General features: G+C 33.9%; 1 protein-coding gene and 1 long non-coding RNA gene across 2 annotated transcripts; both read right to left on the reverse strand.

Annotated features, from left to right (window-relative positions):
- Nucleotides 1-5492: 5492 nt before the first annotated feature.
- On the reverse strand, nucleotides 5493-8907 carry LOC140893360 (uncharacterized). The gene is made up of 3 exons (XR_012153122.1): nucleotides 8604-8907; nucleotides 5833-6062; nucleotides 5493-5718 (listed from the first exon to the last, which is right to left on the reverse strand). It is a non-coding gene; the product is annotated as an uncharacterized lncRNA (long non-coding RNA).
- Nucleotides 8908-10671: 1764 nt separating this feature from the next.
- LOC140888339 (uncharacterized) lies at nucleotides 10672-14808 on the reverse strand. The gene is made up of 4 exons (XM_073296020.1): nucleotides 14028-14808; nucleotides 13224-13367; nucleotides 11142-13139; nucleotides 10672-11039 (listed from the first exon to the last, which is right to left on the reverse strand). The coding sequence occupies exons 1-4, from the start codon at nucleotides 14806-14808 to the stop codon at nucleotides 10672-10674; spliced, it is 3291 nt and encodes a 1096-aa protein (XP_073152121.1).
- Between the last annotated feature and the right edge of the window lie 1849 nt (nucleotides 14809-16657).

Consider the following 16657-nt stretch of genomic DNA (forward strand, 5'->3'; position numbering starts at 1 on the left):
GGACTTTTAGTACCTGCAAAGAGTGAAGAACTTTTGGTACCCATATCTAGTAGGGTCCAGGTCGGATTAGCCCTTTCGGGACCCACACCTGGAACACCCTTACAGGTTTGCCCGTGTGTGTGTCCAGAAATCTGTGCGGTCGATAGGCAGTAAATGTGTGTGCTTGTGAGATTGCTGTGTGCTGCTTGCCTTTTTTATTTTCATCAGTTAGCCTGTACCTCTTTTGAACTGGCCTGCAATTAAAGTACTGGTAAGGCTTCTCCTTTGACCATCTTTTCTTAGAGTAGTTAGACTCATTCCATGGCCTTTTGAAATTAGATTGGTTTCCCTTTCTTCTTTCATTAGGTTTTGGTTTGATCCAAGTTCCTCTTTGATTAGAGGTCTGGGGATCCACATATCCCAGCCCTCTATGCTTAGAGCTTCGTTCGTTCGATACTTTCTGATTTTTGTCAAAGCTGCACTTATCGTGTTCATATATCGTGCTGGACCTGACAAATCTTATTTTGTTAAGATTGCCTTTGTCCAGGCTTGACTGAATACAGGATTCCATAGACTGTTCATTTGTTCCAAACCCTAGACCGGTTTTATCATGTATCGGTCTTTGGATTTCTTGAATCTTGTCAATGGTTACCGAAGATTTATTCCAAGCCTTAATGGTTTCAAGTAGTTTTTTATTCTCAATCAAGGTAGCTTGGAATACTCTTTTCAAGGTGTCGTTCTCAGTAGCCAGCAGACTTATCTTGACCTTAAGACCATCAAGCTCTTTTTGCTGCATGCAGCTTGATTTGCTTGACTTATCTTTTAGGTCAGCTCTTTCTGCCTTTACTTCCTCGAACTCCTTGGATAATGCTTTGTATTCATTAGCCATTTCGTGTAAAGCAGTAACTAAATCACTGTGAGTAAATTCAGGTGAGCCAAAGTCAAATACCTCCTCAGCTTCTTCTTCGATGTCGGCCATAAGGCATTCCACTTTTTCATCATCGCTGTCATCTGAAGAGCTTCCGGTATTGGAGTTGTCAGAGTCAGACTCAGCCCACTTGTTTTTGCTTTCGTCTGCTACTAGAACCCTTTGGTCTCTTCCTTTTCTAAACGTCCTTTTATCCTCCTTACCCCTTCTTCTTTCGGAGAATTGCTTCTGATCATTGTTCTTAGGCTTGGTGCAGTCTGCAATGAAGTGGCCTGGCTTTCCACAGTTAAAACAAGTAGGACCATCGTTTGTATGGTCCGATTTATGATAATTTTTAAATTTAGAATTGTTTTTACGCATAAATTTACCAAATTTCTTGACAAAGAGTGTCATGGCTTCATTGCTGATTTGCTCAGCTGATCTCTTTGGAGCTTCCTCGACCGGTGGACATATCACGGTTGAGGTTAATGCCTTGGTTGGTTGAGAAGTAGATGGTTCATCTTCTGTTCTCATGTTGAGCTCGAACTCATAGGCTTTGAGATCTGCAAAGAGATCATGCAGTTCAACCTTGCTCAAGTCTTTTGACTCTCTCATGGCCACTGTCTTGATCTCCCATTCTTTGGGCAGAGCTCTCATAACCTTCACAGCAATTTCACGGTTAGTATAAGTTTTACCTAAAGCAATAAGATCACAGATGATACTACTGAACCGTTCATCAAATTCAGCCATGGTTTCCCCTGGCTTCATTTTGGCGTTGTCATATTTTTGAATGGCCAGAGTGAGCTTGTTTTCCTTTGTCTGGTCATTCCCTTCACACAGCTGAGTGAGCTTCTCCCAAATCTCCTTTGCTGTGGAACATGACTTGATTTTGCTGAACATATTCTTGTCCAGTGTTTTGTATAGGATGTCCCGGGCCACATTGTCAAGATTGGCCTTCTTTTTGTCCTCAGTGGTCCACTCAGCTCTTGGTTTCTCAATCATTTGTCCTGCACCATCGGCTAGAGCTGGGTTGACCTTCATAATTTTGATAGGACCGTCTGTTATGACATATAGCATGTCATCATCCTGTGCTGCAAGATGTGCCTGCATGCGAATTTTCCAATCATCATACTCTTCTTTAGAAAACATAGGAATTCTGTTGAAAGAAGTCATGATTTGAAAACTTCAGATCAGCAGTTGAGAAAGGAACCCGCTCTGATACCACTTGTTGGGATCGGTTCAGAGGGTAGAGGGGGGGTGAATACACTCTGAAACTTTTCTTCTTCTTTATTAAAATGATCAAGTGAGGTTTAGTTCACTTAATCAGTTTTCTCAACTTCTAAAACGTTTTGAACAACTTAAATAGTGCGGAAATAGTTCAGAGGTTTTAGTGATGCAAAGTTTATAATGCAATGTATGAGCAGGATGTAAGATAAATGGCAGTAAATGCTAAAGCACGATTTTATGGAAGTTCGAAGGCTTAATCCTTCTACGTCTCCCCTTCTTCCACTTAGGAAGGAATTCACTAGAAGACTTTGGTTATTACAACGTCTTGTAATACACCCACTTCAGACTTAGGACTTATCCAATGCCTAATCCGAAACTCCTAGATTTACACAGATAAGATTCTCAGTTCTTATCAGACTGGTAGAAGCTTTCAGAGCAGCTTCAAGTTTCTTCAATACTGAGTATAGTTGAGTTGAGCTTCTCAGACTTCAGAGCGGTCGAGAGGCTTGAAAACCCTAGGATGATCCTTGACGATCAGATATGTGAACTGTAGGCGAGGGTTTATTTGAGCAGCAGATGAATGATCTTGTAAGTGTGCTCAAGTATATCAGATGAGGACTTCTGATATTAGTCAAGTGATTGAAATTTTTCTGAGTTGCTTGTCTCTCTTCGTTGTCTCGTATCACTTGTTGTTGTTCTTGTTGTTGTTCTCTTTTTGAGCAATCTTCCCTTTATATAGGTCAATCATCAACGTCTTTATTTTGAACGTTCTGATGCTGCATTGAATGCACATTTAATGCTCATAAATGCATTGATGATTCTGCATGAGGATCGTACACTGCAGACAACTTCCAGGGTCCAAAACTGGAATAAACGGTCGAATGCTTTATCTGCAGTCATTCTGTGTTTTTGCCATTTTGGTACAACCTGTTGTCTTGATTTGCAGGAGTCAACAAATCTTCTGAAACGCCGGTTTTGCTTTTAATAAAAGATCCTGCAAAGAACATCTTGTCACAGGTACTTGTCTCGAGATATCTAGATAGGCAGTTGGCATTCTACCGGTAGAGATATTTGTCCTCTGCTGGTTTGAATAACCAGTCGATAAACTTGTGACTTCAACCGGTCGAGAGATAAAGGCGGTTGACAAGCTTCCGGTAGAGAGATTTATCCTCTGCTGGTTTTGATAGCCAGTCGATAGGCTTGTGACTTCAGCCGGTCGAGAGCAAAGGCGGTTGACAAGCTTCCGGTAGAAGTTGTAGTAGATTCCTGAAATACAATGGTTGGCAGCACATTCCTATACAATGAGTTGTTGTTTGTTATCACCAAAATATCGGATTCAACAAAAACATTAATATCCAGTACATCATATATATGTGATGTGTCAAACATATTATACAAAATTTAATATCGATTAATATAATATATGTTTGAAATACCTTGAGAGCATAATTTGTGGGTTGTTGACATGTGCTTGTACTTTCACAAACAAAATTTGATGTTAAACTCTGATATGATATTGGTTGTACATGACACATTTGCTGAATCATGGTGTCATCAGTACCTTGTATGGAAAACAAATTTAAAACATTATTCATAAAAAAATTTGAAGAAAATAATTGTTGGAATTGTAACTATATTTTGTGATATATGTTTAAAAAATAAAATTAAGGAATTTTTTTAACAATGTAAATTTATGTATGTTAATTTGTTTGTAATAAAAAAAAACCACGTGTTTTTTAGTAATTAAAGTTATTTATTGAAATGCAATTAAAGAAGCAATAATTTTTTAATTAATAAAAAATTAATACGTTGTAAAATTATGCGATGTGATTAAATAAATTAACATATTGAAATAAATATAATGTTATCTTTAAATAAAAGGTATAAACAAATTAATAATAAATAAAATTACATTTTGTAAATGCATATAAGATTGTTATAAAAATATCGACGTGAACATAGATATTGTGATATACCGAACATCTCTAATCGTACTGTGTTTAATATAATCGACTCATATAATTATACGCAACTGAATCTTCCGTATTCAAAATTCTAGAAGAAATATTAGGACATGTCAATTATGGGATGTGTTAAACATATTCTACAAAATTTACTATCGATTAATGTACTTTTAATTAATTAAAATAACTTGTGAAGCATAATTTGTGGGTTGTTGACATGTGCTTGTAATTATACGGACAAAATTTGATGTTAAACTCGGATATGGTATTGTTCGTACGTGACACATTTGTTGAATCATGGTGTCATCAGTACCTTGTATAAAAAACATATTTAAAATATTATTCAAAAATAATTTGAGGTTCATAATTGTTGGAATTGTAACTATATTTTGTGGCATAGGTTTAAAAAATAATAAAATAAAGGATTTTGTTAGCTAATTATCAATTTATGTTTGTTAATTTATTTGCAATAAAAAAAACCACGAATTTTTTAATAATTAAAGTTATTTTTGAAATGAAATGAATAATTAATAATGTTTTTAATTAAAAATAATAATAATAATAATAATACGTTGTAAAATGATACAATGTGATTAAATAAATGAACATATAAAAAATAAATATATAATGTTATATTTAAATAAAAAGTATAAAATATTAAAATAAAAAATTACAATTTATAAATGCAGATAAGATTGTTATAAAAAATTTCAAATCAATTCAAATTTTTTCGAATTTTATGAATTCAAAATTGTATAAGAAATAATAAGCTATGTGTAGTATGTGATATGTGATGTGCTTAACATAATATACAAAATTTACTATCGATTAATATAATGTTTGTTTGAAATACTTTGAGGATCATAATTTGTGCTTGTACTTCCACGGAGAAAATTTGATGTTAAGCTCTGATAAGGTATCGGTTGTACGTGATACATTTGCTGAATCATGATGTCATCAGTACCTTATATGAAAAACATATTTAAAGAATTATTCAAAAAGATTTTTATATATTTTTAAATAAAAAATAAATATATAATTTGTAGATATTTTAAAAAGAAACTATAAAATTATGTTTAAAATTATTTTCAATCTACATGTCACCTAAATTATAAATGAACACAATTATATATTAGAAATAGGAATCAGTTTCAGAATTACGTATATATATATTTTTTAAAATAAAATACCATATAATTAGATATGGTCAAAGACATAAATTTAGACTTTGAAAGTATTAATTTAATCAAATAAGAAATCACTAATCTTTATAGCAAATAAGATTTTAAAGAAAATTTCCAGATTGCTACGATTTTGAAATATTGACAAAAAAAAATTCCATATTGCTACGAAATTGTAATAATATACAATTTTAAATTGCATTATATAATGCAATTTTTGTGAAATAAATATTCTAAAATGTTTAATAAGTTCAAAAAAACATATAAAAAAAAATTCCTTAACTATATAATACAAATCTTTCACCTTCGTGAGAAGTTGTAGAAGGTCGGGTCCTCCTCCGATAAGCCTCTCTTCTTTGTGCCAAATATGTAATCCTTTCATCATTAATCATTGTGTGTCGTCTTTGCCTTTCTAAAAGCCTTTGTTGTTCACGTCGTCGAGAAATGTCATTTTCTCCTTCTGTTTGATTATAACGTTATCGAATGATAATAGAAACCAAAATAAATACCAAAAACAATGATTAATAAATGACTCGAAATATTTGTTTAAATTTGTATATAGTGAAGTCGATACCGAGCGAATTGGGAGTAACATTAGAGACATGCAAGGTGGAGATGTTATGCGCTCATTCCCATATCTTTGTTGGTGGTAATTTGACCGGCGCCGTGAAAGAAGTTCTTCTCGTCGTTCTTCTGTCATTGATTGTCTTCTTAATCGTTGAAGCGCCGTGTTTAATTGACGTCTACGATTGTCTCTCGGATTACCAGGATCAGTAGTGCGTGGGGGAGAAGAAGCCATTGAAGCTATAATGACATATATTCAGTTGATGAGAAAAAAAAAAATCCAGCAGGATTATAATTAACAAAACTCAAAACAAATAACAATAATGAATTAATGAAACAACATTGTGCAAATTGCTCAAAAATCCTTAATGCAAACATATTTTGCTCTGCACTCCCTAGCCATTTTTTTGTACCACAATTTTTGTTATTTTGTACCACATCTTGTATGGTTTTGTACCACATCTTGTATTGTTTTGTATCACATTTTATGACTAGGGACCCCAAAGCAAAATATGTTTGCATTTGGGGATTTTTGAGCAAATTGCCCAACACTTATAGAAATATATCTTTGGTGTGAAATTTCATCAAACAGTTGACGGTTACTTCGTGGATATGATATGAAAATGGTTTCCAGATGAAAAATATATTTACCAGCAAACACAAATGACATATCCAAAATCAACAAACAGAAAAAATAGGAGAAATGAGCATATAAATTTTGAATTGAAGATTCAAGAACACCCTGATGTTGAATCACCTAAATGCATATTTAGTTCCAATAGTTATTTCTCAAGGAACCGATATTATTATCATTTTGTTTATCTGGAAATCATTGTGCCTGTTGTATTCTGCATCAGACTGCAAGTGGTCAACCCTGATGGAAATTTAAAATTATTGGCCAGCACATGTGTGCACGCAAACTTGCTGTTTGAATCTCTTAGCTATGGGAAAATTGTTTTTCCATAGTCTCACATTTTTCATAATGTTCAGAGCAGCACTTCTTGTGATATTTTTGGAGGAGTTTTATGCTTTGGTGTCTCCCCTCATCTTACATTTATGGATTTGAGTGTATTCTTTGGATGCTTTTACAATGGGGTGATCATGGCTCATGGTAGACAAATAACAATAATGTATAATGAAACACCTATACATATATATATTTCGTGGAAATTTCATCAAACAGTTGGCGGTCATTTTGTGAATATGATATGAAAATGGTTTTCAAATGGGAAATAAATGTACCAACAAACACAAATGACATCTCCAAAATCAGCAAACAGAAAAAAGAGAGAAAGAGCCCATAAAATTTGAATGGAAAATTGAAGAACACCATGAAGTTGAATAATATAAATGCATATTTAATCTCCAATATCCCACACATGAGAACAGAACCAATCAAATTGCGTAAATAACATTAAAAAAAAGCAAACTTATCACTTGGATTTAAATCCCCACTCCCACAAACTGAATCCACGTAGATAGCATGACAGATTCCAGTATTTCAAATAGGTTCTAATAAGCTCAGTCAATTTACTACAAAATGAATTGGGTTGGCCAGTTTTATCTTAACCTAAAGTAGTAAAGCAAGGGAGACATACAATTGACCGACTTCAGTAATAAAATATGAAATTCTTATACATGATACATCTGGGAAGTTCTTATATACCCGTGACCAGAGTATTATCATTAGAGTCAGGAGTAAAAATGAAACCTGAGCATGGTTTACTCTTGATCAGGCTATTAAATAAAAATGCATCCGAACGATTTAATAAATTTGAATGAACTCATCAAAAACCCCAAAGTTTAGAGTAATCATGCACCCAAATCATAACTAATGAAATATCTAGTATCCATGGTTTTACGTTCTTCATTTAATTTAATTTCGTTTTTTTTAATCTAAAGACCAATGGGCTGATCCACCATGGATTGTGAAATTGTTTCAATTAATATATATATATATATATTATAAGTTTTGAGGCAATATATTTAATGTATTTTTCTATTATGGTTTAATTTGAAACAAAATCAAATCTTTGACTTCAATGGTGCTAATTTTCTGCACAGCCTAAGATTTCAACTCTCAAATTTTTTTTTTTTTCCCATCCAATGTATATTTTAAGTCCGATTTACTGATAACATAAAAGTCAGAAATCAAAATGTAATATAGCATGAAAGATCACGTATTAATAATATACATTAATTTGTTTATTATTCAAAGGTTTGCTATAAAGATTTAATGAACACTGTTTATTCTTCAAGAACTGCAAATATATAAAGCATAATATACACTCAAAACAAAGAATGAACCCGTTACCCGAACTAAATTTCCAACTCCCAAATAAAAGCCACACGATGCAGAACCATCGAAAGGATGGTAGAAGGCCTGATTCGCAGCAGAGAAGACGGCGAGCAGCGAAATCCGATGATAACCATAAGGCGCAGAACACATAACAATTGGAAGAGAGGAATTGTAAAATTTTGATTTAATGAAAGAAAAGCACAAATAAAAGCAGGGATATTTAGGGAAATGGATTCGGTCAAACATTTTTTTAAAAAATTAACCTCCCCAAGTGATTTGCATTACACTGAAAGTCATTTTTTTTAAAAAATGTTTGACCTTGGTTAGAAATCAAAATACGAGAGGCACGAAGCTGTAAGCACCCATCTCCTCCACCATTCTTTTTCAACATGTTTATTGACAAATAAAGAAAAGCAAAGAATTCGTGAAAGTTAAATAAAGTAAAGAGAGAATATATCGGAATTCTTGGAATAATAGATTACCTCAGAACAAAAAATGGAAAGGCAGTTAATGGCCGATTACGTGGTTTCAGAAGCCCGATTATACCAACTGGGAATTATGATTGCTGCAAAGTGCGATGCTTGAAACGATTAGAAATCTTGGAATTATGACTGCTGCAAAGTGTGATGCTTGAAACGATTAGAAATCTTGATTATGACGGTTTCCGAGTGGCTTGTGAAAATGAATGGAGTGCTCTTGGTGGTTGCGAAACGTTGGGAAGGAAATATCAATGAAACAGACAAGACCTGATTCATCGGGATGAATCTGTTGAAAACGTTTTTCTGAGATAAACGTGGGTACAAATTCAAAAAACAATGGATTGGTGACTATTTTGTGCCTTTTATCCAAAAACCGTGAAATTTATTAGGTTTGTTTTTAGGGTAATGGAGATATATCCAATACACATCCTTGAGTATCTATGTTTTTTTTCTTCTGAAAAATAACACATTAACAGTGTTAATTGACATAAAGACTCAAAATATTTGAATTATTTATTTTTGATGGAAGTATAGTGATTACTTTTAGTTTTATCCGATAATGCATGATGAAAATGTTCTAAATTTTAATTTAAACATTAGCATGTTACTAGTCTTATATTGTTAGAAATTTTATTCGTGAAAATATTTTTTGACAAAACTCATAAAATTCAACACTTATAATCCAACACAAAAGTACCTTCCGTGAGTAATGTGCTAATACCATGGTTACTAAATGATGGATTTGAGTTAACATCTCCACTAAAAAACAAATTTTACTTAGATATAACAGTTGGTAGCAAATATTTTTATATTAGATCAATTGTGAAAACCAAAAAAACTTGATAGACTTTTAGTTGGGCCAAGACTTGAGTATGCAATCTTGATTTATTTGATCTGCATAGAAAAACAAAATCTGAACATCATAAATCGTTTCAGCAAATACTCACTTCTCCTTTTCTTTAAGTAATCTAATTTTTTAGAGTTTATGTTACCATGTGGAAAGCAATCATCCATAATATGCAAAATTTGAAGCAACATGAAAATCCCAAATCAATAATGCCTTAATCAAAACACAAAATTACAATATAATAAATTTATACCATATATCGATATTCATGAAATCCTCACCAATGGATTCCATCGACTTTGCATATGCGAAAATATTTTCATCGATATAGATTTTGCCCAACTGAAGAAGTCACCGTGCCCCAGTGAAGTTCCATATTCACTTTCGGAAGAGGAAGCAATTTTTGGTGGTAGGAAAACAAACTGTTACCAAATTAGAGAAGATTAAAACAATATAAAATGTTTTATCATCACAATACGAATTCGCAATGTCTCATTCTTCGAGCCCTTCAATGATATAATTTGAGTCAATAACAAAAATTAGTCATTTTATTAGAAATTAAGTAATATAAAACAATTGATGATGCAGGTAAACAGATAGAGAGAGCAACGAACACGATAAATTTTCAAAAAGGAAATGAAAATGAACTTGGGGAAAAAACTAATGTCTTCCTATTAATTTATTGTCATGTTAGATTAGCTGGTTCAGTTTGGTCATCTTGTTCAGTTCAAGTAACTTGTCTAGTTAGAGTAAATTTTCCATTTTGAATAACTTCAGTTTAGGCAATTTTGTGGACTCAGTTAGTTACTCAGTTTGGTTTGGTTTGTCTAGTTTTATAAATCAGTTAAACTTGTGGACTTCTAGATCATTTCTTATGTCAGTTCTACCTATGTAATTTGTAAACACCAAAATCTTAATTACTCCAAAAATACAATTGTAATCCATATTAAATTTGTACAAAACTCTATTAAAAGATTGTTTTACAGGTGATAAAGATCGTGACACCGTTTTACAAGAGACCTGACTCTTAAATTTATACATTGTAAAACCTGACTCTTAAATTTATACATATGTACATATCGCATGCGAAAATGACTAGTAAAAAATTAAGGAAACTACTAGTTTTAGGAATAAAATAAATTAGTTTGTTATTTGGGTTATTAATTAACTTCAAGAAATATTTATGGTGTTTAATTTTACAGAAACATCAGTACAACTCCAATTTCAAACGTTGCCTACGTGTGGAGTATAGCGAAGGAGTTGAGACAGGATCTTCTTCAATGCTACGACAACATATTTCATGCTAATTATCCTTTCACTCAGATTCTCCATCGAACATTTCAAAGCTATCTCCATTATTGACACCAAACACTCCAGCTTTTCGTCCAAATAACTTTCATCTCCACTCAACAATTCTGAATCTATGACCTCTTCAATTGCATTAGGCATTGAATCATTCACCCACCTCCTTAGGCTTAAATCCCCTGTAAATTTTATATCGTTCGGCTTCATTCTCGTGAAAACTTCCATCAACATTATACCATAGCTGTAAACATCACATCTTACAGACACCAGCCCTTCTGAACCATATTCTATAAAACATGAAAAAATAAAGAAGTTCATCAAAGATATGAGCCAAATATATATAATTATGTTTAATGGAAGATGTTAGAGGGAAAAATGACATGTTTTACCTGGGGCAATGTAGCCTAATGTGGCAAGGGTCCTTGTGAGCGTAACACTAACTCCATCGTTGAATAGCTTAGCGATTCCAAAATCGCTCAAATGAGCAACCATAGCATCATCCAAGAGCACATTGCTTGGCTTTACATCACAGTGAACTATAGGTATCGAGTAACCATGGTGTAGGTATTCTAATGCACATGCTACGTCTATCATTACCTTTAGTCTCTGCACGATATTCAAGAAGTTGTTTTCCAAATACAGCCACTTTTCAAGGCTCCCATTTGGCATCAATTCAAAAACCAAAGCCTTGAAGTCTTCATTTGAGCAACTACCAATGACTTTGCAGAGATTTCTATGGCGAAGCCTGCGTAGGACTTCGCATTCGGTGTCGAAACTCTTGAATCCGCCTTCTAAACGTAAGTCGAACACTTTCACCGCCACGTTTTCTCCATTTTGAAGCGTCCCTTTGTAAACAGAGCCGTAACTTCCCGTGCCAAGTAAATAGTTCTCATTGAACCCTTCAGTCGCCTTTACAAGTTCCTGATACAAGACTCGTGACGGTGCAATGTTGAATGAACTATTTGTGGGGGTCTCTGTCTTATTTTTCTTTTGGTACCTCGCCAGTATATATGACAAAGTCATGGCAAAAACTATCACTGAAACCACCAAGAAAACATATACAAGAGGAAGAATCACTTTTTTCCTCTTCAACTCAGTGATCTTATTTTCAAGACAAGGTGGAACTCCATATTTAGATTCACCACAAAGTCCTGCATTGGAAATGAAGAACTGACTCGAAAAGGATTTAAAGGGGCCACCAGTAGGGATGTGACCGCTTAATTCGTTGAAAGAAACATTAAAGTAGTTGAGATACTGAAGTGTTTGTAGTGATGTTGGTATGGCTCCAGAAAGATAGTTGTGTGAAAGATCTAGCGTCTCCAAACTCACTAACTCACTGATTGATTCGGGAATAGAACCTCGAAATCTGTTTTCTGCCAAAGAAAGATACACAATGCTTTCTAAGCCTCCAATAGAGCTGGGAATGATGCTTGAGAGTTGATTTTTGGACAAATCAAGGACGAATGCAACTTTCAGATTACTGATGTCTGGAGGCAGAAAACCCGTTAAAAGATTTGAAGACAGATCCAACTTTATAAGATCATTGAGTTTCCATAGGCTTGTAGGTATAACAGAATTTAGTCTATTGTTCCCCAAGTATAGTTTCCTTAAAGAAGTAAGATTTCCGATGCAATCAAAGATAGAACCAGTGATTTGATTTTGGTGAAGGTGTATTGTATTCAAATTCTGTAATGTGCAGAGACTGTCAGGAATGGTTCCGCTTATTTTGTTTTCAGAAAGATAAAGTCCTTGAAGTTTTATCAAGTTTACCAATGTATTCGGAATAGCTCCCCTAAGTTCATTGCCATATAGATATAGCCGAAACAAATTTTCTAGATTTCCAAATGCCTCTGGAATGCTGCCTCGAAGACCACAGCGAGAAGCATAAAAGTACTCGATAGAAGTCGATAGATTCCCAACAGAAACTGGAATAATTGCATTGAAAGGATTCCCCGCAAAACTTAATCGTCTTAGATAGCTGCAGTTTTTCAATGGTGTGATGAAACTCAGCTTTGATTCTTCACTAACAAAATTGTTGTCGTCTAAATGTAAATGTTCCAAAAGATTCAACTTCCCTAAAGAGTTGGTAACTTGTCCACCGAGATTGTTGGAAATAAAGCTTATGAAGAAGAGTTTAGATGAATTTGAGATAGAATCAGTGATTTCTCCAAAGAAAATATTGTTATCCAAGTATAGTTCTTGCAGATTAGGAAGCCCATAACTCAAAATTGATGGAAGGTGACCCAAAAGTTTATTCGATGAAACAGCGACCAAACTTAAAGTTGAGATGTTGAAGATTTTTTGCGGGATATAACCGGTTAAATTATTGTATGCCAAGCCAAAGTTCTCCAAATTGTAAAGGTTGCCCATCTCTTCTGGAATTGTGCCTGAAATAACAGGACGTTTTAATTAATATAAAATTATAAATTTCTTGGACTCACAAGTTGTGCAAATTACTTCAAATATCATACCTATCAACTTGTTGTGGCCAAGATACAACTCTTTCAGCATTGTTAAGTTTCCAATGGCTTTTGGTATGCTTCCAGTTATGTTGTTGTAATACAACTTTAAAATATGAAGTTTTGAGCATCCTCCAATGCTTTCTGGGATTACACCTATCCAAAGAGTTGAATTTCGCAAGGATTTGACAACACAACGTAGAATAGCATACAAATTTACATATAAGCTTATGTTAGCAAGCTAGCAAGATTTTGAACCAATACTCCATCACCGAATCATACAAACTTAGAGAAGCTCTCCTCAAAATCTCCATCCCAAAGGGTTGAGTTGTAATCCCACTCTTAGGATTCTAGTGGTTCCAGAGTTTTCGAAACATGAACTTTGGGACCTTGTTTTCGATAAAGTTTGATGTCCGAAAAGACAGAACTTGTGCGAGCATATATATAAAGGGGGGGACTTATTAAAGATTCTTATTTTGCCTTGTATGTGTTTAAAATTAAGTATGATTGATGTATTTGGTTTTTGATGTTTAGCCTCTGGGCTTCGTCTTATTTCTGGATGTAAGTATCCCGAGAATGCCCGGTAGTTGTACACATACTCTATTTACCTTTAATGAATTCTTCATTCATTAAAAATATATATAGAGAGGGGGGGGGGGGGGGGGGGGGGGGGTGGGGAACTTAGGTGTAGTTTGAAAGGTACGTTCTATAAACAATAATGTTAGGTTCAATCTAGTGAAATAAAATCCAATCAACACACATTTGCATTCACACAAAATTTGAAGTGAAGTTTTTGTCAGAAAACGAAACACGTACCTGTAAAATGGTTGTAATCGAGATACAATACTTGAAGTGAATTTAAGTTTCCAATATCTGGCGGTATCGGGCCTTCCAATTCATTGAAAGACAGATAAAGCCATTTCAGATTCGACAGGCCGCCGAGGCACATGTCTTCAGGGAGACTGCCAGACAAACCATTCCTTGTAAGATCAAGAATTTCCATGGTGGATATGTTGAAAACTGACACCGGTATGACACCAGTGAGCATGTTAGATCGTAATGACAATTGCTTCAAGTTAAGCAAACTTCCAATCTCCTCTGGGATATTTCCCTGTAAAGGATTATATGATATGTCCAAAACTTGGAGCTTGGACATATTGGTGATGGAACTCGGGATAGGACCAGTAAAACTATTGTTCCGAAGATTCAAGAATTCAAGTTCAACCATTGTTCCAAACCAAGAAGGGATGTCACCGGTGAAGCCGTTGAACCGAAAATCCAAGAATCTGAGCCTATGCAACTGGGCCAATTCTTTGGGAAGTTGGCCATGAAAACCATTACCGCTCAAGTTGAGTGAAACTAAAAACGAGAGATTTCCCAGTTGTGACGGCAGATTTCTTTCGATTCCCATGTAAGAGATATCTAAAGAACTCACTCTTTGGTGGCGAAAACTGCAAGTAACTCCGATCCATTTGCATGTTGGGAAAGAAACGGACCAGTTTTGGGACAAAATATGAGAAGGGCCTAAACTGAGTTGGGATTTGAAAGCAAGAAGCGCAGATTCATCAGTGGTTAACGCCATGGCCAAACATGGCATTAGTGTATGAAATAATAATGATGCCACTGCTAGGAGAAAAACATGAGACCACTGATTGCCCATTTCCAGAAACTAAATGGGTTGTTTGATCACTGAATATGAATCTCTCATTGTATTTAGAGATGTGTGTCAGTGTGTGTGTATGATTATATATGATATAGACTTGCCATGTATTGTCCACCAAAATTGGGACCGGATCGCCCCATAATTATGGCAAGTATTCTATTGGAACTTAAGACTTCTGTTTTCATCTAGCAATTGATATGTAAGGTTTATACGGTCTTTATTAATATGAATTTTTTAAATTTATTAAAACGTAGTTTTAAATTTGTTTCTTTTTCTTTTTAACAATTCGTCATTATTCTTCTTTTCTTTCCATCCAACATATTAATTTTTTGTTAAATTTATTTTATATAAAATAATATATAGTTTAATTCATATAAGTTAAATTAATGATTTTAACATTAAATATTATTATATTGATAATAATACTTTTCATCATTTAATAATGTATCCGTATAAATTTTTCGAATTTTATGAGTTTTGTCAAAAAATATTTTCACGAATAAAATTTCTAACAATATAAGACTAGTAACATGCTAATGTTTAAATTAAAATTTAGAACATTTTCATCATGCATTATCGGATAAAACTAAACGTAATCACTATACTTTTATCAAAAATAAATAATTCAAATATTTTGAGTCTTTATGTCAATTAACACTGTTAATGTGTTATTTTTCAGAAGAAAAAAAACATAGATACTCAAGGATGTGTATTGGATATATCTCCATTGTAATCCATGGCTTCAAGAGAATGTTGGGGATGATTAAATTGTGCCTGCATTAAACAAGAATACAAATTATACAAACATTTTCAACTCATAAATTTTTTTTTTTGGCTTAAGATTTTTACACACCAAAAAATTCTAAATATCATTAAAGTTCATACCATCAATAATTCGGTGAAATTGAATTGACTTCCAGTTGTTTCAAGACATGCCTGAGGTACCGGAGGTGTTGAGCAAGATGCAAATAATTTATGATGTGTTCCAGTGTCCTACAATAATTGTATAAAAAGTAAGCAAATAGATAATTTTTGTTTCCAAAAAAGTATCAATAGTATAAATATTTTTACCTCGACTCTTGAATTTGTTTTTCTTCGTTTTGCTTGAAGTTCTACCCAACTCTTCAACCTTCTTGACTTTTTCACACCAATTCTTTTCTTGAATCCTTTTGCTTGTATTATGGAAGGTCCCGTCCTTGATGTCCTGACATCATCATTATTGTCTTGGCTCACTCCAGTTAGACGCATCTACATGACCTGCTTGGTTAGATCACATACAGAATTATGCACCAAAGAGAAAGTTGATGGGTGGGCGGATGCTTCGGTTTCCAGTCTTACAAGCATCATACACAGTTTTTTATACCGTTCTGTACTCTGTCGTTTAGGATCTTCTTCGACTTCATTCCCCATATAATCATGTACCACTCCAATCCTAGCTTTTCTCGTCCACCTATTCAAGATATAATCCTCTGGAAGTCTTTTTACGTCCAGTACATCATATACTTTCATGGCATGACAACACAATAATCCAGTCATCTCAAATTTTCGGCAACTACATGAAATCATCTTGGTGCTAGGATTAAGTGTCACCCTCCATTCTCCTTCCTTATCGATTAGCCCGACAACATATTCAAATAATGGCTGAGTTTCATTTTTATATTTTATGTAAGCAGCTGCAAACAAAACAAACTCCATTTGAAATATATTAAATATAGTAGGTGTATAAATCTCATAAAGTTGACGCAACATAGGAGAAACCTCTAGCTTTAATCTCGGTAATTTT

This window comes from Henckelia pumila, chromosome 3 (assembly GCF_033568475.1).
Source record: "Henckelia pumila isolate YLH828 chromosome 3, ASM3356847v2, whole genome shotgun sequence".
Taxonomy (NCBI): Eukaryota; Viridiplantae; Streptophyta; class Magnoliopsida; order Lamiales; family Gesneriaceae; genus Henckelia; species Henckelia pumila.

Excerpts from the sequence above, each read along its gene's own strand:
- LOC140888339 (XM_073296020.1), bottom strand. The coding sequence starts at position 14,808 with ATGCCATGTTTGGCCATGGCGTTAACCACTGATGAATCTGCGCTTCTT. Across the intron at positions 13,368-14,027 it reads CGATTACAACCATTTTACAG|GTGTAATCCCAGAAAGCATT; the intron begins GTACGTGTTTCG and ends CTCTTTGGATAG. Across the intron at positions 13,140-13,223 it reads TGGCCACAACAAGTTGATAG|GCACAATTCCAGAAGAGATG; the intron begins GTATGATATTTG and ends CTGTTATTTCAG.